The sequence below is a fragment of the Taeniopygia guttata genome, chromosome Z (assembly GCF_048771995.1).
Source record: "Taeniopygia guttata chromosome Z, bTaeGut7.mat, whole genome shotgun sequence".
Taxonomy (NCBI): Eukaryota; Metazoa; Chordata; class Aves; order Passeriformes; family Estrildidae; genus Taeniopygia; species Taeniopygia guttata.
In genome coordinates this window covers 26,814,163-26,835,517 of record NC_133063.1, presented here as the reverse complement: position 1 = coordinate 26,835,517, position 21,355 = coordinate 26,814,163, and the positions used below count along the sequence as shown (strand labels likewise).

General features: G+C 38.2%; 1 protein-coding gene across 5 annotated transcripts in view; it reads left to right on the top strand.

The window, feature by feature from the left end:
* The window catches only part of EPB41L4A (erythrocyte membrane protein band 4.1 like 4A), a 117,484-nt gene that overhangs the window by 49,298 nt on the left and 46,831 nt on the right, over positions 1-21,355 (top strand). For all 5 annotated transcript variants that reach the window (XM_072922738.1, XM_072922739.1, XM_072922740.1 and 2 more), the window contains 7 exons: positions 3,499-3,550; positions 4,011-4,089; positions 7,778-7,875; positions 10,335-10,455; positions 14,568-14,655; positions 16,711-16,799; positions 17,182-17,245. In XM_072922738.1, coding sequence (XP_072778839.1) covers positions 3,499-3,550; positions 4,011-4,089; positions 7,778-7,875; positions 10,335-10,455; positions 14,568-14,655; positions 16,711-16,799; positions 17,182-17,245 — 591 coding nt within the window. The remainder of the gene's footprint in view (positions 1-3,498; positions 3,551-4,010; positions 4,090-7,777; positions 7,876-10,334; positions 10,456-14,567; positions 14,656-16,710; positions 16,800-17,181; positions 17,246-21,355) is intronic.

The window sequence follows — 21,355 nt, the reverse complement described above, 5'->3', positions numbered from 1 at the left end:
ACTCAGCTGGGTCTTCCTGGAGAGGGCATTTGTGTCATCTGCCTCATCTCCCAGGGCTTTGTGCCCCATCTGCTATTTCCAGGTGAGACAAAATCGCCAGCATATATGTGGCAGAAGCTGAGGGTGGCTTAGGAAACTGTCCAGAATCACAGAATCATTAGGTTGGAAGGGACCTATGGAGATCACCCAGTCCAACCCCCAGACAGAGCAGAGTCACCTGCAGTAGGTGACACAGGAACACACCCAGGTGGTTTTAGGATGTCTCCAGAGGGGCAGACTCCACACCCTCTCTGGGCAGCTCTTCCACCGCTCTGCCACCCTCAATGGAAAGAAGTTCTTCCTTAGGTTGAGGTGGAACTTGTGTTTTAGTTTATGGCCATTGCTCCTTGTCCTGTCACTGAGCACCACTGAAGGGACTCTGGCACCATCCTCCTGCCACCTGCCTCGGAGCTATTTATTTGCATTAGTGAGATCCCCTCTCAGTCTTCTCCAGACTAAACAGGCCCAGATCCCACCTCATCTCATAAAAGACATAGTCCAAAGCCCTCACCATCTCTGTGACTCTTCACTGGACACTATCCATTCACTCCTTGTCTCTCTTGCATTAGGGAGCTCAGAACTGGGCAAAGTTTTCCAGATGTGCCTCACTAGGGCCAAGGAGAGGAGCAAGATCACCTCCCTTGACTTGCTGGCCACACTCTTCCCACTGCAGTCTCTCATTGCTTTAGTATTTGGGGAAAAACAGTGGCCCAGGGTGTATTTCTCCAGGGGCTGGGTGAACTGGTGAGGGTAGGGCTGTTCTGTCACTGCTGCTTCCTGCTGTGCTTTGCTGCAGTCCCTTTGCTCCTGCCTTTATGGCTTTGCTGGGGTGTGTAAGATAGCCAAGACAGTATTTTATTGAGGTACACAAAAGGCAGAGATAGCAATATCTCCGCATGATATGACATGATGTGTCAGGAAAATCTGAACAGAATTTGATGAAGGAAAGGGTCCCCCTGAAGCCCAAAGATGTTCGCTTTTGTGAAATGCCAAAAGAATCGTGCTATATACAAAAAATTGTACAGCAGGCCGTAATGTAAATATTCTTTTCTTACCTGATAGTGCTAATGTGAGCTATTATAATCAGAATGTACCACATACTGATACTCTCCTAGGGCTCTGAGAGGAGAAATACAAATACAGAAGGACAAATGATATTAATTCATATTGCACCATGCCCCCACCCTGCAATGTAGGTGTGTTTTTCTCCCCTGCACAAAAACCTGAGAGCACAGCAGGTAGGAGGTAACCCATGGCAATACAGGGAATTAATGTCATAGAATGTAAAGCATATTTTGTCCTCAACATCTTAGAAAATAAGTCAGATTGTACTTAGCTTGTGTTTTGTTGAATGGATTTTTTTTCTTTTTATGGATTTTTACACTCATCCCCAAGCACAATATACTAAATTATCTTGGAGGAAAGGGAATTGTTTGTGTGTGTTAAATTAGATGTCATAATCAGTGGAAAGAAAGTGGAGGCTGATAATGTTGAGTAGAAACAATAAATTTTAAAAGAATATTATTGGATTAAAACAGCAGACACAAAGCTGATGGTCAAGTGAGTTACAGGTAGTAAGAATAAATTTTTAGAGTGCAGCAGGATCAGTTCACTGATGACACAATAATAAATATAATTTATATAACTTTAGATTCCAAAAACAAGGATGGTAGCATTAAATACATATTTGTATGTAGGAATTGCATGAAAATTTTTTGCATTTCTTATATAATAGGGGCATCCTGAACTCAGTGGGTTGAGGTTCTTTGCAGGGAACGTTTGCAGGAGAAATCTGACACAGCAATTCCAATTCTTAATGTTGTCGTAAGGTATGGGAAAATCTTGATCATTTCAGATTATAATTGAAGAATTTCCTCTTCAAAATTTTGTTCCTGTTGTAAATGTGATCAAAAGTATCACCTTGATTGTACGAATCTAATTAAGACAGTCCAACATTTAGTTTGAAGTTGATAGAGCTTTCTGCACCAGACACTTCATTGATTGAAATTACAGCAAACATTTCAACCTAGTTAATATTTTGTTTCAAGCAGGTTTATGGAATTTGACCTAAGTTTAACCCTATGCAGATGCAAAAACTTAAGATTCCAGATTTGTGGTAAAGTTCTTGCAGGCACTTTAAAGGGCTGAATACTGCATGGAGCTTGGATGCATGCTGGTTACATACCTGGCTTGTATGGGGGCCAGATTTGTAAAAGTACAAAGGACAAAAGAGTCAATTTATTTTTTATGCTGTACTTTAAAATACCCTTTTTGTTTTTTTAATGTAATTTCTACCTAAAATTTAAAAGGAAGTTATTTTCTTTAATAACTTTGTACCTTTTTAATCAGTCCTAGTAAATAAAAAAATTATTAAAGTAATACTATGTGTGTTTGTAAAGAGCAATTAGTAAACTAATCCCTTTAGTAACTGGATAGTTACATTGGTTAGGACTATTACAAAATGATTAAATTTTTTTCCCACTTCTGTAAATATTAAATACTTCTTTTAGATTGGCAGCACTGATCCCTGGCAGCTGGGTGAGGAGGTTCTGGGTCCCCCAGCTCTCTGCAGCAGCGCTGAGCTGTTTGCAAGCCCGTGCTGGGGGTGCAGGTGGGAGAGCCCTGGGGAGTGTCACAGGGGCTGCCAGGAGATGGAAAGGGCAAAGGCAGCACCTCAGAGCTGCCTTGGCATTCACCATTCCGGGGTTTGTTGTCAGCAACTGCTGTGCCAGTGCACTGGATTAATGAGACACTGGTTTTTTTGTTCTATTTCTCTTGGCACTTCAGCCTATCAGGTTGGTAGTGTAACTATAGCTGACCCTGCTTATCCCTCTGTACAAGCATTTATCAAGTATCTAACACACATTACTGTGTAGGTGTGCCTAGGTGTGCTCACAGGGCCCTGGTGTTGGGGCTCTCAGATCTCTAAATGTCCTCATCTTTGCTGTCTGGCTTTGGCTTGAAAAATGCCTTTGCATTATCCATGAAATTCCATTCATCTTTGGCTTGCAAATAAAATGTTAGAAATCTCCCGCTCCTCCCCCCACCTCTTGCATTCTTCAGGAAAATTTTGGCAGCCTTTGAAATAATAAATAACTGTGTGGTAATTTAAAGCATGGTTTGTGCCATGGCCACAGATTTAAGTACTCACTGAAGAAATGAAAAGGCAGATGAGATTCTTGTCTCTTCTCCACCATACTGAAACGTTTAATCTCACCTGTGCTGATCTCAAGACCTGTGGCACTCACAGAAAAGCATATTTTCTCATGCCAGCTGATACTTATTTTTACTAGCACAAGCAGCAACACTCTCTCCTCCAGGGATGAGAGTGCAGTTCCTCCTGTCAGCTCAGTATTAGGGAAGGAGAAGAAAAGGTTAAGGAGATAGGAATAACCAATTGTTCTGTGTTAATTTTCAAAGTTAAGTAATAACTAATTTCCATAATTATCTGTCTCACAGTACTGGCTGGATCCTGCAAAGACCCTCGCTGAACATAAAGAATTGATAAACAGTATGTATTTAATTTGAACTTAGATGACAAAGATGAAGTAACAATGTTCCATCTACACAGTCTGCACAATATTCTAGTCACAAGAGATTTACAGTTCTTAACAAGTTTGTTTTTGAAGTTCTTTGCTGTATCAAAATTTCACACATGCATTGAACATGGTATCATTTAACAGTGTCATTATTGTCCAAAGACTGCTGTGTGCTTAAATTTTGTTTTAGGCTAATAAGTGTTAATTATTCTTATTTTGTACAATTAATTTTATAGTAGCTGTGATGCCTCTATCATGCTTAGCATACCATAATCATTTGCTGTGTGAATGCAATATTTTTTCTGAAAATTTCAAATTTTCATAAAATGTTAAGATAGGCTTTTTAGTAGCTGTTTTGTCATCAACTAGTAACAATTAATACCAATTAGCAATTCATGACAACTCACTTTTACACCATTTTTTTTCCTGCAGCTGGCCCACCATACACTCTGTATTTTGGCATTAAATTTTATGCAGAGGATCCTTGTAAACTTAAGGAAGAAATAACAAGGTACAGTATTTAATTAAAATGTAGTTTGTTGATCTCAGGCTGGCAATATATTTCAACCAGGTGCATATTGTTGTGCTGTGCCTGGCTTGTTTTTTTTTCCTTGAACATCTGAATGTTTTTCCTTGAACAATGGTGTGTAGAAAGGAAATTCTGATTAACTTCACAGTGGTTGATTGTGATGACTTTTAGGAAGCCCAGGAAGAAAAGATGTTCTCTGGTGCATCAAAAATCAAAGGACCTTGATGTGTATTTTTGAGAGTGTTTTTTTCCCCCATATTTTCAGTAATGCATTGTTACAGCTGCATTTATACTATGCTAGAACCAAGTTTAGAGTTTACTTGGGTATCAGATATAAATACAGGGAATTTTCTTTATTTGCCATAGTTTAAATTCCAGAACTGTTTTTCAAGGGGCTTTCTTTTGGACTTACTAAAAATATGTGAAGGAAATTGAAGAGTTGCATGCCTCTGATTCTTTTACCTAAGCTTGTTGTCCTCTGCAAGGTATGAGGATGCACACAGTAACATGTGCACATGCTTGCACACACAGACACACACACGGTTATCTGAACTCTCTCACAGTTTTGGGGTTTTATGTCTATTTTATTTATTAAATGTCTCAGACAATTACTTTAGGCTCTAAAGGAAACCTGAGAATTTGGGTAAGTAGGCAGAAAAAATTACTGTGCTGGCTTGCATTAACAAATACCAAAATACTTCTTTTGATATCCTAAGAATGTGACACATGAGGATTCATTAGAATGCATGCAAGGTTTTTAATTTCCCTAAATCAAATGTTGCAGCAGAGGCAGAGTATTTTTCTTATTGTAGAGTGAGAAAATTATTTTGTTTCCAACTGGCACAACAGGAATGGAAGTCTCCAATGTAACAAGACCCAGGCTGGCCTGGCAAAAATAAAAAATGCTGTGACTTGGCAGGTAAAAGAGTGTAAGCTGGCAGCAATGGGATGCTCCTGTACTATGGAAATTTGGTGTCATTTTCTTGTACTTTCCCAGAAGAGCTTTAAATCCTCCTCACAGGGAAAGATAGATGTCCCTGGGAATGGGAACTTTGGCCACAGAACCTGTTGTGATTGCCTCCCAGGAGGCAGGGTGGAGCCAGGGGGGTAAATTTTCACAAGTCTTTCCTTTGCCCTGTGATAAGGCCAGCCACTGATCTGCACTTCTGATTAGGTGAGCAAATCCAGTTAAGAAAGCTTGCAGTGTCATTAGGAAGCCTCTGGTCATGACCTGACAGTGTTTGGCCATGCAGAAGTGGCACCTTGGGTGGTACAGAAGGCCAGCCTAGGAAAGTGATATGATGGTATTGTCAGTCTTCTATGAAACACATTGAATAGTCAACAGCCTTCAGCATCTATGAGCACTTGTTACCACAGGCTCTTAAATCTTGGAAGGAAGGGTTTTTCTTTTTTGTTCAGGAAAACCAATATAGAATATATATATATATTTTGTTCGGGAAAAACAATGTAGAGTAGAATAACAGTAGTAGTAGTAGTAATAATAATAATAATAATAATACCACCATCTCCTTAGAATAATATGCATTGGAAGGGACTCTTAAAGGCCCTTCCACTTAGGAGGCATTAAAAACCCTCTTTTCCTTTATAACAATAATGTTCTGCCTAACTGTGTAATTCCAGTGATGTGTTAACTGCTTTGTGGTAATCGATGTGTTTCTTTGGAGCATGTATTTATTACTTTAATGGACATGAGAGCTAACTCCGTTATTAGATCCTGATGATCTGTGCCATTACATGATTACTCTTTGCAAATAATGAAAACCTGTCAAATTTGTAATTGCTTTGCAGCAGAATCTGTCTGGCTTGTTGGCAAAAACTAACACTGTGGTGTTTGCTGGATGTGTTTGCTAGAGAAAACTTGCAATTAGGCACTCTAATATATGCATGACAAACATAGGTGAACAAGATGAGACTTCTTTAGCTATAGGTATGGACAAAAGGCGTGGTTTTGTGAGGAGCTCAGTGACTTCAGTGGGAATTGAGATTGTTCACCTTACAGGGGTCTTTAATAAATTAACACTGCAGGGTGCAGGTGTATTTTGAAAGTTCCTATGCTACTTTATTTTGAGACTACCTGCTCCAAGGGTAATATACTTCTAGCATCCTCTCCTTCCAAGCTCTGCTTCGTAGAGGTGGAGAAATGCTAATACAAGTATGGGTGTGCAACAGAAATGCATTTCATTTTGGAAAGGTGATGTTGTGTACTCCACAGAGGATGTAAAGTCATCTTGGTCATTATCATAATTCATACAGGGAAGATTTGTCTAGGTAGGATTGCAAACATAAACTAGAAGCAGGACAGAGGTATTGCTTAGAGTGAGGAAACACTGAGTGTCTGTGCTTTGTGTTGCCCAGAGATATTCCCAGGAAATTCCTATGCTAATGCCATTCTTCTAAAGTAGAGAACATTAACCATTTTTAGTGGATGGACATTCCTACCATAACATCTGTCATAGCACAAACTCTGGGGGAAATCATTAATCAGAAAGACATTGAATGAATACCTTTATTCAGAGGTTCATCTGATAAAGTCTAGAAAATTTGCTTGGACCTTAAGTTTTCTGAGTCAGCTATTATGTAACCTGCAGTTTGTAAACTTCTCTGAAATCAGTGTAGGTGCACTTTGAACTTACAGAGCATTCCAAGGTGCTTTCATAATTTACTTGTACTAACACAGAATAAATTATTTGCAGAGTAGCTGAATGGCTCTATGTAGATAAAATGGGACTAGTGAATAATGGAAAAGCTATGTGCTTTTATGGAAGACCTTTCTTTTCTGTAAAAAATTACATTCCTTGTATTTTTACATTTTGTAGGAAATCAGTGCAAGAAATTAATTTAGGATGATGTGAAACACTGCATACATCTGTTGTAATAAAACCGGATAAAATCCAAATAGCATTTAAAAGATTCCATATAAATCATTATGGGAAGTTGCAAAACTGCAGATCCTTTGTATAATGGCTTTTTATCTTGTCTGCTCCATCTGCTTTGGGCATATTGATTCATTCTATGTGGTCTCAGGTTTATCAAGAGTAGAAGCAGGTTATGACTTTAAAAATTACTTTTTCACCCCTGCTATCACTATTCCAAACAGGAGAGTACCCTGTGCTATGACAGATTCAGTTAGTTGTTGATGGCATACCATCCATCTTTTTCATGGGCTCCATCAAACCTCCTTGCTGCTTTGTATTTGATACTCTGGTATGTGCAGAGGAAAATTTGAGTAAGCAAGCACCCAATACCCAGTCATCCCTTACACTGATCCCGTGTTGAGGTTAAACTTTTGCCCTTTGATAGGTTTCTTGTTCAATTTTTCTGATTCCTATCCCTCTTTTCCACTTCGTGACTGCTCTGCAAAAGTCAAATCAGGGGAAAAAGAAGGAAATGACATTTTAGGTAGATAAGTAATTGCATCTACACAATGTAAGCAGACTGGAAAACAATAGTGACTGCTCCCTTTCCTGGGTTTTTCCACTGGATGAATGTTAGTTGTTACTTCAGGATCAATAGGGGGAATCATTTAGAGAGGAATACAGGCATTTACTGTCCCGTAGTTATGGTACATGGTATGTACACAAGTAAAGGGATGATTTTGAAATATTAATTGGACTTAAAATAACAACTTTGTTTTATTTCTGTGTTTTAGGTATCAGTTTTTCTTGCAGGTAAAGCAAGATGTTCTACAGGGCCGTTTGCCTTGTCCAATCAATACTGCAGCACAGCTGGGAGCATACATAATTCAGTGTAAGTTCTCCTGGCCCACTGAGGGCTTATTTCTTTCAATTCTGCATTGTGATTAATTTTAAGTGATGTCTGAAGATAGCATTACACTTTATGCATTCACTTCCAAACAGAAGTAGTGTTACTGATTTCACTTCAAGAGCTGTAAATAAATGACCATTCCGAATAGATAATGCAGGAGCAATATGGAAGTTAGTGTAAAGAAAAAACTTTAAAATCAATCTGAAGACTCTGCTTTTGCTGGGGAATATTTTGTCAAGTACTCAAGACTTTATTACTTTGGATTACATGTAGAATATGACAAAACCTTCATCAGGAGATTTACAGGTTTCAAAGGCTTTTGGAAGCCCCAAATCTGGAAAAGAAAATATTATCTCAAAAATTACATTATATCAATATGAATGCATGTTTACTTAATGGAAGAATATGATTTGACCTGAAGAATTTTCTTTTTATTTAGTATTTATCAACATTCATCCATCAGTAGAGATCTTTTAAGGAGTGCATGTTATATGCTGCATGCTTATAGAACTAGCAATCAATTAGAAAGGAGCTGTCTGTCTACTGGAGCAGTTATTCTTTTACCATTATAGCTCAAGATCTATATTCAAATACAATTGTAACATAAAATTGTGTAAAGAGCCATGCTGGGACCTCTGTCTGTAATTTCTTCTGTGTTAAATTTAGATTTGTCAAAAGTGATATGTATCAAGGAAAGATTATTTGTATTATTGGTGTTACAAGTGTGACTCAACAACACTTAATATAACATAAAAAAATAGTCCTCCTTTTATATCCATTTTAGAAAGACAAGGCAGAATAATTTGTGTATGAAATGGGAATGGGCATAATGCGGATAATAAGGACTTCATGGTAGGTTATATGTGTATCTGAAAAGCTAAAATTTCAGGCAGTATTTATTTGTGTACAATTATTTTTGACTTTATTTTGCCATCTAAGAAATATGACATGTCATTCTCTGAAAAATTGTTTGCAATGCACATTTCACTTTACTGGCAGACATGCCTTCTCTGAAAAAATACTGCAAGTGTGAAGCAGAAAAATATGCAATGATGGTAGCATTTTCATTTTGTTATGAGAAATGAGTAAAAGGAGCAAATTCATGCCCTTTAGTAATTTTTTAAGGTGGTGAGAGCAGGAATGGCCGCGGTGCGCTCCCAGCCCCGCTTCGCGCCCCACCCGGACCGACCCAGCCCTTAGAGCCAATCCTTACCCCGAAGTTACGGATACAGTGAGTTAAAGTTAGTCCAGGCACTAGTAGGTATGCATTCTCATGGGCTCTATAAAAAAATTTATCCTTGTATTTAGGGCTAGCAGTTGTTCCAAATATGTAAAGACACCTGAGAAATGTCTGTCTCACACACGTAACACATAATTTTAATGGAGGTTTTCCAGTGAGACTTCTCAACCTCCCTACTGAGCAGATCACCGTCTTTTTCTAGCAATTTCATTTCAACATTTAGGAAAGAAACATCAGTAGTAAGATGAGTCTTTTCCTTCTTGGTTCTTGAAGCCTCCTTTTGGCTATGTTTTTGGTTTAGTGGGCATTGGATAAGAAAGCTCCTATGAAATCTTTCTCAGAGAAACTCAGTGTACAGATATTGCCCAGGGTTATAAAAAATTGAAATACTAACTTTTGCAGAGTTTCTCAGATGCAATTATAGTTAAGATCAGTAGATGTGACTTCTGGCCAAGACGCATATTTGTTTTATAATTATGTTACAACATAAGAACAGACATGACTAATGTGTACAAATTCAGGGTTGCGTCAAACAAAATTACACTGGCTATTCATCATGTTGTTTCCTTTAAGAAAAGTCTTTGGAAAGCTATTTTTATTTCAAAAGTGAATTTGATATCCAGGAAATACACTGATATTTTATTGAAAAAGGAAATCTTGTGATTCTTCACAAGGAACACCATTAGAAGACCTTCCTTCTAGGACTCACAGGATATTAACCTCCATTTGTATTCCCAGTTTGTGTTGAAGTCCCAGTAATAATATCAAACTTTTCTGCCAGTAATATTGAAATATATCATGAGAGCATAGATATTACAAAACTAGACTTTTCTTCTATTCTTGTTTTGCATATGCTGCCAAATAATCAATGTCATTGAATTCAAATTTTGCTGGCTTGGTCAAAATTTTGTCTGGCCTGTAGAAGCAGTAGGTTTCCTGTCGAAGCTTCTAGCTCTTTCTAGCGCTAACCTTCTATATATCTTTTAAAATGCATGAAGACAGTTTTTTTCTTGGTTTTGTGTGTGCTGATGCAAATAGTTCTGTATTCTCTTCCTTTATTCCCTTTTTTCTTATCTGACTGCTGGTTAAATTGGCTGTCAGTTGGAGAGGGGTGGCTGGACATCTGTCGGTGGATTATATAACACATTTTTTGGTTGAGAAGAAACACAGGTGACATTTGTTATCTCCTTGTGTTCTTTAGCTGAGCTAGGGGATTATGACCCGTACAAACACACTGCAGGTTACGTCTCCGAGTACCGCTTCGTTCCTGACCAGAAGGAAGAGCTGGAGGATGCCATAGAGCGGATACACAAGACTCTGATGTAAGAATCCAGTACTGTTGGGAACTTGGCAGGTAACACCAGACTCAGGGATGCCAGGCAGGTGGGGAGGAACAGCATGTGGTACAGAGTGGAGGTTTCTAGACTTGAGGGAAGGACACAGGGAATTCAGTTATACCTCTCAGAAGCAGGAAAGGTTTTACGTATTCAAGCTGTTCTTTTAGGAACTGAGTAGGACAATAGGTGGAAATGTGAGGTGTGTCAGACCTAGGTATGAGTGTTTCAGAGCCAGCAGTTTTAATAAAACGTATGCCAGAAATTCATATGTAGAGCCAAAAAAAACCATTTGCTTGCTTATCTCCAAGATCATGTTCCTGGTAAGTGTAAGGAAGCTTGTTCTAACAAATCCAAGTTAGGTTAAATTGTGATATAACCATTTATGAAGATGAAAGCACTAAGGACCCCTTCATGAGGGTGTTCATAATAGCCTTTGTCAAAGTAATGCAAAGAGAATCAGTTACCCATCTTGTAGTAGATCTAAAGTTCTTGGTTATTTTGCTATAATGAAGCCACAGTCTGGATAAAGATTAAGTAATTTTTGCCTGTAGCATTGCGTGTTAATGTTGTATATGTCTTGTTTAATGAGAATAGGTATTAACTTAGGGTCACAGATATTCTCTGAAAAGTTTTCCAGTAATTGGAGTCTGTGCCAGTTGCCATGTTGACCTGAGCTTTCTCTTCCAGGGAAGAGTCTGTTGTCACTAATTATTTCTGTGTGGTTGCATGACAGCCTTATACTAATTGATAACATTTCTGAGAACTTACTACATGTATTTCTATAAAGTAAAAAAGTATTGTTTTTTTCCATTCCAGAGAAAGGAAACTGAGTCACAGCTAGTTAGTTGGATTCAACTTCACAGAAGTTGTTTGTGAGAAATGAGACTTGGAATGAATTGCTGTGAACTAAGCAGCCTTCATTTCTCTCTCTCTCTAAAGCTTCTGTAGCCATCAGGTTCAGAAGGCAGTGGTTGTGAAGGGATCACTGTGAAAAACTTACTGATTTGGAGCCCTGGTACTGTTCTGCTGCTTGACTGCAGTTAGGTATCAGGGATTTAGCAGCATCAGTACAGAGAGGAAAGCTAAGGTATGCTCATTGCTACTTCAGCCCAGCTGTTACCATCAGCACTGCCAGGATTTCTGCACAGGTGACCACAGCCTCTTCAGCTAACAAGTGTGAAGCTATAATGGCTGAGGGCATCCCAAATTGTCTCATTAACCAGAGACATTTTAGAGAAAAGTTTTTGAAATGGTTTGGAGGAACTGGTTTTATTCTTTCTGGATCCCAACATGGAAACATGGGTGCTTTTTTTTTCTTGTTTGTTGGCTTGGTTTTTTATTCTGTTTGTTTGGTTGGTTTTTGTTTGTTTGTTTTTCAGAACAGCTATGGCACTGCATATACCTTCCTTCTACTGAATATGTTAAGAAAAACTGGTTTTGGTTGCATGTTTTCTCTCTTTTTTGGGGTTTTTTACACAGCACAATAGCTATTTGGAGATGCAGTAAAGATGAAGTTTTTTGAGAAAGCTTCTAAAGCAAGGAAGGTGAGGGAAGAAAGTGGAGGGGGTTTCTGACTCTTCAGCCTGCCTACTGTGATTGTAGTCCCATCTATAAACCAACATGACAGCTCCAAGGTGAGAGAGCAGTGTGAGATGACCTGATATTGTCAGGCACGTCTGGAGGATCAAGCAGGGACTTTAGGGCTCACTTGTGAGGGAGGAAACACTTGGTGCTGGAGGACAGAATCCTTCAGTGCAGACAGGAGAGCTGATGCTGCACTGCTGACAGTGCCCACTTCAGACTGTGGGAGATCTGTCACTGATTGATGCTTGGCAAGTCAGCTGCTGCTCTGTCTTGAATCAACATTTCATGCTGCCAGTGGGGCATAAGCAAAGCAAAATTGTCCCTGATGTTTAGCTTTAAAAGTAGCTTTCAATGTTGCTTAGAGCCTCAAGTGGCACTCAGGTGCCCTTTGTCCATCCAGAGGGGTGTGTGTGTGTCAGCTGCATGGCTGTCACTTTGCCAGCTTTGTCATCCCCACTGGCAAAGACTGATTTAGTTTTGGGATGTGTGATGCTGTGGAGAGTTTGTGTTTTCACACACGATAAAAATGAAACTCTCTTCGTACTAATGGGAGTTCTTTCAGTCCCTGTCAGTTCTTCTTCCCTTCACGTTCTGGCTTCTCCATCTGCTTTTGGGAGGATTTCTACCTCTGGCTTCCATCTGCTTCCATCAGAAGCTCCAGCTCACATCTTTGTTTCCTTCAATATTTTTGCAAATTCAGTTTCTAAAACATAATATATTGCTGTGAAAGTGTTTATAAAAACACACTCAAACAATTTATTTGACATTTGAGCCTTTTTGTCCCTTCAGAGGCAGGTGAGAATAGATGAGTAAGTGCATCCGCATTTTTATAAGCCTGGTCAGTAAGTAAAGACTAACAGCAGGGTTTAAATTGGTGTTGTATTGTACCCTAATTCAGTAATGGGGTTATCCATTTTGCTCAGGACTGGCATTTAGCCTGCTTGTGAACTAAGTAAGACAATACAACCCTGTGAGCATTTTGCTTATATTTCTGAGATATACTTACAAGACTTTAAATTAATCAAGCTGCAGAGCAAATTTTTACAGCAAAAGTGTATAAAAGATGTGACAGATATGACATTACTGCTGTGCTGAATATCCAGTATTCTGCATGTTCTGAATACAGATAATGAATGACATATCTACTGGGATTTGAAGAAAGGGATTTCTCTTGCAAGCTTCAGGTCTGCTGCTTTTCCAGGAGTCCTTGGAGAGAAGAGCACCTGGAAAAGTGGCAGTGCTGCTACACGGATAAAATGAGCTGAAGCAGTCCATCTCCCAGATACAAAGAAGTAATTTCAAATGCCTTTGAATACCATTAAATACCTATTGCATTCATGCTAGCACTGCTGCTTCATGTCTTTAAACTTGGGAATTCTTTTTTCTTTGTCAGCCATAAAACAAACTTGGGAAAACCTGGATGGTAGTTTCTAGGCTAGAGAGAATGGTGACACAAGAAGCAGGAATGTGCATATTGCAGGACTTTTCCAGATCTTTGGTCAAAATGTTGAATGTAGAATGCTCTACTTCACACCTTGAATTTGAAAGGCAGAACATCCAGTGAAGTATTGCCCCAAGAAAACCAACCGGATGAAGCAGGATATGCATCTTTTTGAGCTGATATTTTTAAAAGGTGTGCTGTACTTTCCTAATAACAGTCAAGCTGCTTTCGGATCAGTATTGAAAAGAAGTAAAAATGAAAACATGGCTTCAACTATTTCAGGCTTACAAAAATAATCTCATCCTTGTATCAGTGACAGATATTAAGCAAAGAGAAAATTAAATTTTGAGGATAAGGCTTTGAATTTATTTAGTTGTATTGTTCTTTTTGAAAATAATTCTGGTTTTGGTAGTGTCAAATATGTTCCTACTAGCCAGTATTTTTCCCTCACCAGTTTTCCCTGTTGTTTCTTGTCAGTGGTACTTTTTAACTGATGGATTGATATCTGTAGCTAAGAAGGCAGGCAGGATCTTTGAAAATGGCTACTCTCATGAGACAGACTCCAAATCTTGTTTTGAACATAGCAGTCCTGGGTGCTACCAGCTGGTGTGACTTAATAAAGGCAATATTTTATGGAGAATGTAATAATTTCTCTGAAGTTATCAACCTTGCTTTCAGGAGCTTCAACACTGCTATGGGGAAATAGTACCCCAAGCAGTAATACTACTCCTGCTGTATTAATAATAATGTTATTGGGAAAAAAAAGTTATTTTGCATATTGAAGCCTAAAAATGAAATGTGTGAATTGTGTTTCTGACAGCAAGGAAAAGGTTAGCCCCTGCATTAGGCAAACATTATATATATGATAGCATGTATGTCTGTGCTAGGAGACCACTAGAGATCTAGTCTAACCTGGAATAAGAAGTTCAGTGTTGAAAACACAATGACAGACAAAAAAAAAAAACTGGTAAGAAGGGCTGCATATGTGTCCAGAAAAGTGTTTTTATTCATATGATCTATTTTGATATGTTGATTGGAATGACAAGATACTTAAAAATAATTGTGTTTACAGGGGTCAAGTTCCTGCTGAAGCAGAAGTGAACTACTTAGGTGTGGCCAAATCTCTGGAAATGTATGGAGTGGATCTCCATCCTGTTTATGTAAGTGTTAACTGTGAAAAAGAATTACTGCACTATTGTGTGAAACAGTAGTTTTGTTGCTACAGGATAACTGTAAAGGGAACACTACTCAAGAAGTGCAAAGGAACACATATCTACAGATGAAGAGGATTCAGTTATTCATACATACAAAAGCCTAATGATTTTCAGATCAAATGCTGTGATCGTGTTATGCCTATAAAAACCAATCAGTTATACTTTGGATAAAAACAATTCAGGTAGAAAATAAGTAATTTGTGCAAGTGTCAGGAGACATGAGTGAGGGTTGTCACTTTTGTCTTTGACAGAAGAATTTGCACGTTATTTTCTTTTAAATAAGAGCAAGTGTGTCCTGAAACCTTTTCAATACCATTGTAATTAGGGTGGAGTAGCAGTAGCATGTCTGGCTTTTTAAAATACTTGTGTTCAAGGTTTTGCTAAAGATCCAGAGTATGTTTCCATTTTCCCGTGTTGTGTCATGCAGCATTGCAAGTTGTCTGTATTGCCTCAGAAAACCCCTCAATTTCTTTTGTCTGTCAGCATTTATGTTGGGATTGGATCCAAGTCATCACCTGGAGGCTATGTGCTCTTGGTGGAAACATCATTCTATCTTGTTTGAATTATTCTGCTTGTGGCAGGTGTTTTTGGGTGTTGTTGGTTTTTTTTGTTTTTTTTTTAATAAAAGAAAATCAAGGGATCAAGGGTTCAAATTGGGAGTTTTAATATAGATAGATTGAAATAAAATAAAGAAATCAAGATACTACCTGAAGATTAAATATGTATTTCCTCTAAGAAATGTGTAGCCTAAAATATAAAGTACCTTTTAATGCACCCTATGGCTTAATTGTATTAATATCCCAGGCTTTGTTCCCCTCCTACCAATGAAAAAATGGGGAGTTACTGGAACAAGATTCAACACGATCCAACAAAATCATGTTAAATTAGTACAGCCTGGAATTTTTTTTGCCTCATAACTTGCCTTTGTTGTGCAATGAAATCTCTGCCTGGGTAACCTGTGAACATCATTATTCCTACTTAAATTACTTCAGAAGCCCTCATTTGAGACTGAAGCTGCACACACAACGAGATGCAGCTATTTTCCTCCTTTGGTCATATTAAAAGTAAAGTTGCCTTTAGCAGTTAATTCACTGGGGAGTGCAGGCAGAGCTTGCCAGCTGTGCTTGACCTCTGTCAGCCCTGTAATCACACAGGACTTTCTCAGTGCCTCCAGTCAGTGCCTCTCACAGTTGATAATTCTGCTGCTCATGCTCCGCTAGTTTAGACTTGCAGGGCTCTTCCTCATTGCCTCAAGTAGGCAGGTAAATGAGCTTTTCCAGCTGACTTTCTTTGAACTATGCACTAGGGTTTGCACTCTTTCAGCTGTAAGCTGCTTCTGGTTCTGGGTATTGGCTGTAAATTAGGGTGGTGGGGACCTTCTGACACTCAGGGCTTTCACCCTGTTCTCTCCCAGTGCAGTTTGACATTTGTATCCTGACTTCAGGAACGGTTTTCTTCGGAGGAGTTGATGCATGTGGCTCTTCCCTGCATACCATTGCCCTTTCTGAACAGCAAAAAGGAACCTTGACTCTCCCAAAGGAGCTACTTCACTTGGAGGCAGCAGCAGCTGACACGATTTTAGGACAGAGAAGGCAGTTATGTGGTTGTATTATAGGTCAGAAAATCCCTATTTACTGTCAGCTGAAAGTTGGGATATCTGTTGCATTCATGCCTGAATAAGGAATTCAGTTTCTGAGTTTGGCCATTTGCCAAATAGCAAAAATTAATTCGGTAAGAAAACAAAAAAAAGGGTATTTTTGTTTTTCACCAAGGCATGAAATTCCCTTTCTTTCCCTCACTGCCATTCTTTCTTTTCCCTTTTCCCTCAGAACTACAAATTTGCATATACAAGCTTTCATAAGTAGATTAAGTACTATTTTCTCATTTGTAGAGAGAGTGAAACAGTATATTAAAGTCACCAGAATTAATTTCTCACTGGGTCTCACTGATACTGTGATTCTACTTGCAACTGTAAAAATAACATAGATTTTTATTTTCTAGGGTGAAAACAAATCCGAATACTTTTTAGGATTAACACCCATAGGAGTTGTTGTCTACAAGAATAAAAAACAAGTAGGAAAGTATTTTTGGTACGTATTATTTATATGTGCAGTCTGCACTAAAACAATAACAATGTTGTATGGATGTCTGTGATTTCTGGTATCTATTTGAAAGTTTAATCACAGCAATATTAAAAAAGTATACATAGAATTCTTCATATTTTTCTGGGTTATGCAGATTTTTAATTCTTTGATAGGCCAGGTATTGTAAACAGTAGATCACCTTTAGCATACTCATGCTGAAATGTTTACATATCACGAATTGTCTGCTGACATCTGGGACATACCTGAAAAATAAATCTACCTGTGAATATTTTTTGTCTTTGTATGCAAATGTATACAACTTTATATTTTATTATACATGAAATTAAAAGATCATGAAGGTCTGTCTTTTTTTTTCTCAATACTACAGGCCTAGAATTACAAAAGTTCACTTCAAGGAAACGCAGTTTGAACTTCGAGTCCTGGGAAAAGATGTAAGTTTCTATTTAGGCCTGAAAAGATTAAAAAAAAATATGTCTAATGAAGGTGGAAATTTAGTGTGTCTGTCAAAATCTAATTTGTTTTACTGAAATTTACTGTATGAAACCAAATGTAGGTGAAGGGAACCTCACAAAGCTGTCAGGCGCAAAACAAAACACATTATATAGCTTCAAACTCATTTGTGAGAGTTTAACATCTCTTTGCTCTTAGACCATTTGAGAGAAAGCAATATTGGTTCCCGTGGGGCAAGGACAGCAGGTTGATAGCAAGAGAGGAGTTTTAAGATAGACTAAGTAAAAAAACCCCAAACAAACAAAACAAACAAACAAAATTTCCCCTACAAAGCATGAGGAGTAGGAAAAGGAGGAAGGAGATTGTTGAGAATGTAGGAAAAAATAATAACATGTAATAAAAAACATAGTTGCAATCAGTTTGTAGTTTTTGCTGTCTGGTTTAATTGTAAGTTTAGTTGGTTGAATTATTTTTTGAAAATACTTTGTATGTCTTTTTGGAAACACAAAAGTTTGCAGTTTCATAAGGACTTATGGTTTATAGTTTTAAATAGAATTAACTTGCTGGCAAAAATACCCTTTACTGTTTGTCTATGTGTTTTTGTTCAGCTTTGTAATGGTTGTCATTTTCATCCATGGTTTTTCCATGAGGACATTTGTCTTGCTTCTGTTATGGATAGCATTTCTGGTGTCTTTGCAGATGTCTTAGCAAATCTCTCTTTTGTTACCCCCGAGTGGCTTGTTAAAATTTGGTGTGGTAATCTGTGGGAATTTTATTTCTGAAGGTGTGTTTGTTGAAGAGTTATTTAAAGGCTGGGGCAAGGTTGGGAAAACTTTTCACCATGTTTCATGTAAAGAGTGGGTGATAGTTCATGTATAAACCTGTCCGAGTTTGACTTGGAGTGAACTGCTTGGAAGTGAAGCTGTAGCTTCTCTTTGATGCCACATTTCCACAGTTTTCTTTTAACATTGCAAAGGCTTAACATGCTGAATAGAAAACCTGGAAGGTTTTGGAAAAGTTGAGGCTGTGAATATTGATGGCTGGTGAGCTCTTACCATTGTGATCATAAGGCAAATATTTTGACAGAACTTGGCAATTTCAAGCCTTGACAGGTATTTCTAGGAAATTGTTGGGTAGAACAGTAAGTACAGGGGTGTGTACCTTCACTGAATTTGCCTTTGCAACTAATATTAATCTGAAGTATTTGTATAGCACTTCATATCCTAACAAGAAAGGCCAAAATGGCGCAGAAAAATCTTCTTTTTCCTTTTTTTAACAGCTGGGGGGTACTTTGAACAAAATAATATATTGCAATAGGCAGACAGTAACCTCAGTCTGTGGATTAAAATTGTCATAACAATTTATGCTGTTCTACACAGAGGAGGAAAAGCTCATCAGTGTATTTGTATGAATGTATGTTCCAATAATCTTAAAAAATCTGACTCACAAATTTATTTTATTCCATTTGTTTTTTGTTGAATAAATGCTATCACTTTGTCGCTCATGTGACACATGAGTGTATTATAGGAGAGTAAATATGCCATTTTCACTTCATCCTGCCTCCTGTAATATTTTACAGCCCAAGTAATGAATACTTTCCTTGTATCAGATGTGGTATATCAAGTCTGGAATGTCTATTCCACTTAGTTGTAGAGAGCTCCAGAAGAGGTTCAGGAGGAGTAAAAATAATGGGGGCTTTTCCATGTCTTTAAATTGAACTTTATGGCATAAAGTGAAGGAGCTAATACCATGTAAGTTACAGACAATGTCTGAGCAGATTAATTCTGAGTGAACCGAGTGTTTTATGTGAGTCTTGTTTTCCATATGTTGTAAAAACTCTCTGCAGGATGGGTTTTGATCCATGTTCACACTAACTATCAGCTTTCATTGCTCATAAAGAGGAAGCTGTTGGGTCCCTTTAGCACCAGCAAAGCTCTTCCCCTGGATGGAGTTACTTATGGTAACTTCTTTGTTGTTGCTTTCTGAGATTGGTGTGAAACTTTTTCAACCATGCCAGAAGAATCTGTGTATTTCCTACTAGAGGGGTGGAAATGGACATCTGATCTTGACAGATGACAGTCTAAATGTACAAGTCCATGTCTTCAGACTACCTAAACCCCATGCTGTTTCATCTGTGTCAGCCAAACTTTTGGCTGCTCATTTTCTTGTTTACAATGCTTCACTCTTCATAAATTTGATGTTTACTGAGCAGAAGAGGTTATTGCTTAGCGTCTTATAAAAAAGTAAGTTGCTTTGGCTTTTCTGTTTTGTAGTCTAACCTCTTGTACTTCTTCATATCTCTTCCATGAGAATAATTCCTCTATATTTAGCTGCCTCGTATTTTTTTCCTACACACCTGTTACTATGTGTTATCTATGTACAAGCATGACCATCAGCATTTTGGTTCTGTCTTTCTCTACTATGTTTGTATTATGTTTTCTCCCTTAGGTCATCGCTGTAAACAAAATAGTGCTTTTAATATTTGGCCATATGAGACTGAAGCTCTTTTTCAGTGGTGTTAATCATTCAATCAGTATTTCATTGTTCCCCTGCATGAATCCATGCTGTGAATTCCGAGCTATAAAGGCGTTAGGTCCTCCTGGGCACCTCTAAGTATCAGTATGAAATTAGGAACCCTTCCCCTGCAAGGGCTTCACATGTTCACATTCCCTGAACATGACAAAAAATTGCCAAGAATTTTTGAAGATTAAAGAAGTTTATTTCTCAGAAAACTGAGAAAATCATCTAATGCCTGTGCATAGGTCCTGACATCCTGTCTGTGGAGCAATCTTGCTGTAAACAATCCAGTAACACAGGTGGCTGCCAAAGCCCTCCCCTCTCCACCGGCAAAACAGAGCTGGATCACAATGGATGCTCTGTGTGGAAGTTACTGGTGGAAGGGGTGCCCAGCACACCTCCTGTGCTTCCCCATGTGAGCAGCACGGCCTGCTTCCTAGATTTTTCTCTCAACTAGGAGCATGAAAGGAAACAGAGAGAAACCACTTTGATAGACTGTGTAGGCTGGGAATGTAAATGTGATAATAGGCAGGAGTGAGAGACGTGGAGTTTTTTTGTATGTAGGTACCAAGCAGTTTTGTGCTGGTCCCTGCACCCCGGTGCTGTTTGCTGCAACTGAGCCTTTTACTTCATTGCTCTATGTCTGAACATGCATGTGAATGATTTCACTCCTTAGCAGTGTTTATGCAAAACTTTTGTTCTTACTTTTCCTGTTTCACAAAACAGAAGCATTCAATGTGCAAAACACTTGCTTTCATCATTTTTGCTGTAATAGAAGGGTTTTTTTGAATTTTGAAAATTTTATTTGATGATATCTTGAAATTTGGGTATTTTCAGATCAATCTTCCAATCTGTGCAGTTAAAAATGATTTCCACATTTTTGTGCATTCCTCTGCAGTCTTCCATATTCAGATGAATTCACAAGGTGAAATTGGTAATGACTCTTCAGGGGCAATACCAACCACTGATGCAAGTCCAAAGTACATAATCTTCCCCATTTTGTGTGGCTGAAACTTGTCTAAATACAATATTTTTTTTTGTTATTTTAAATAGTCCAGGCTACATTGTAAATATGCTTTGTCTTTTTAATGTACTTTTTCATAAGTGCCATAAGTCTGAAAAATAATGTTAATAAGGTGGTTTGGCTGCATACCCCTTCTTTTCCTATCAAATGCTGGAATCTGTCTTGAGCTACAAATTCCAGCCAGGAACTTCTAATTTGTTTTATTGTTCCTGCAGCTCTTGGGAAGATTGAACAGGATTTGAAGATCTGTTACTCTCAGTCTTAAGTCCAATTTATTGTATGGTTATATGTATAGTTTCCAGACAAAAATAGCAGTTTGATCTTTCTTATGGCTTAAGAATTGCAAATGACTTTTGCATCATTTGCATTTGCACCCACTTAACTCAGAGTGATAGTAATGGGTGGAGGTGGGCAAGCCCAGTGATGCTAGTATGTCAAATTAAGTAGTTTTGGCTTGTTTTGGTTGCTTGGGGGTTTTCCTGTCTTTTCTTAATTGCTATCTGAGCCATCATTGAAGAACTTTAAGATCAGTTGAAGGCCTGCATAAAAT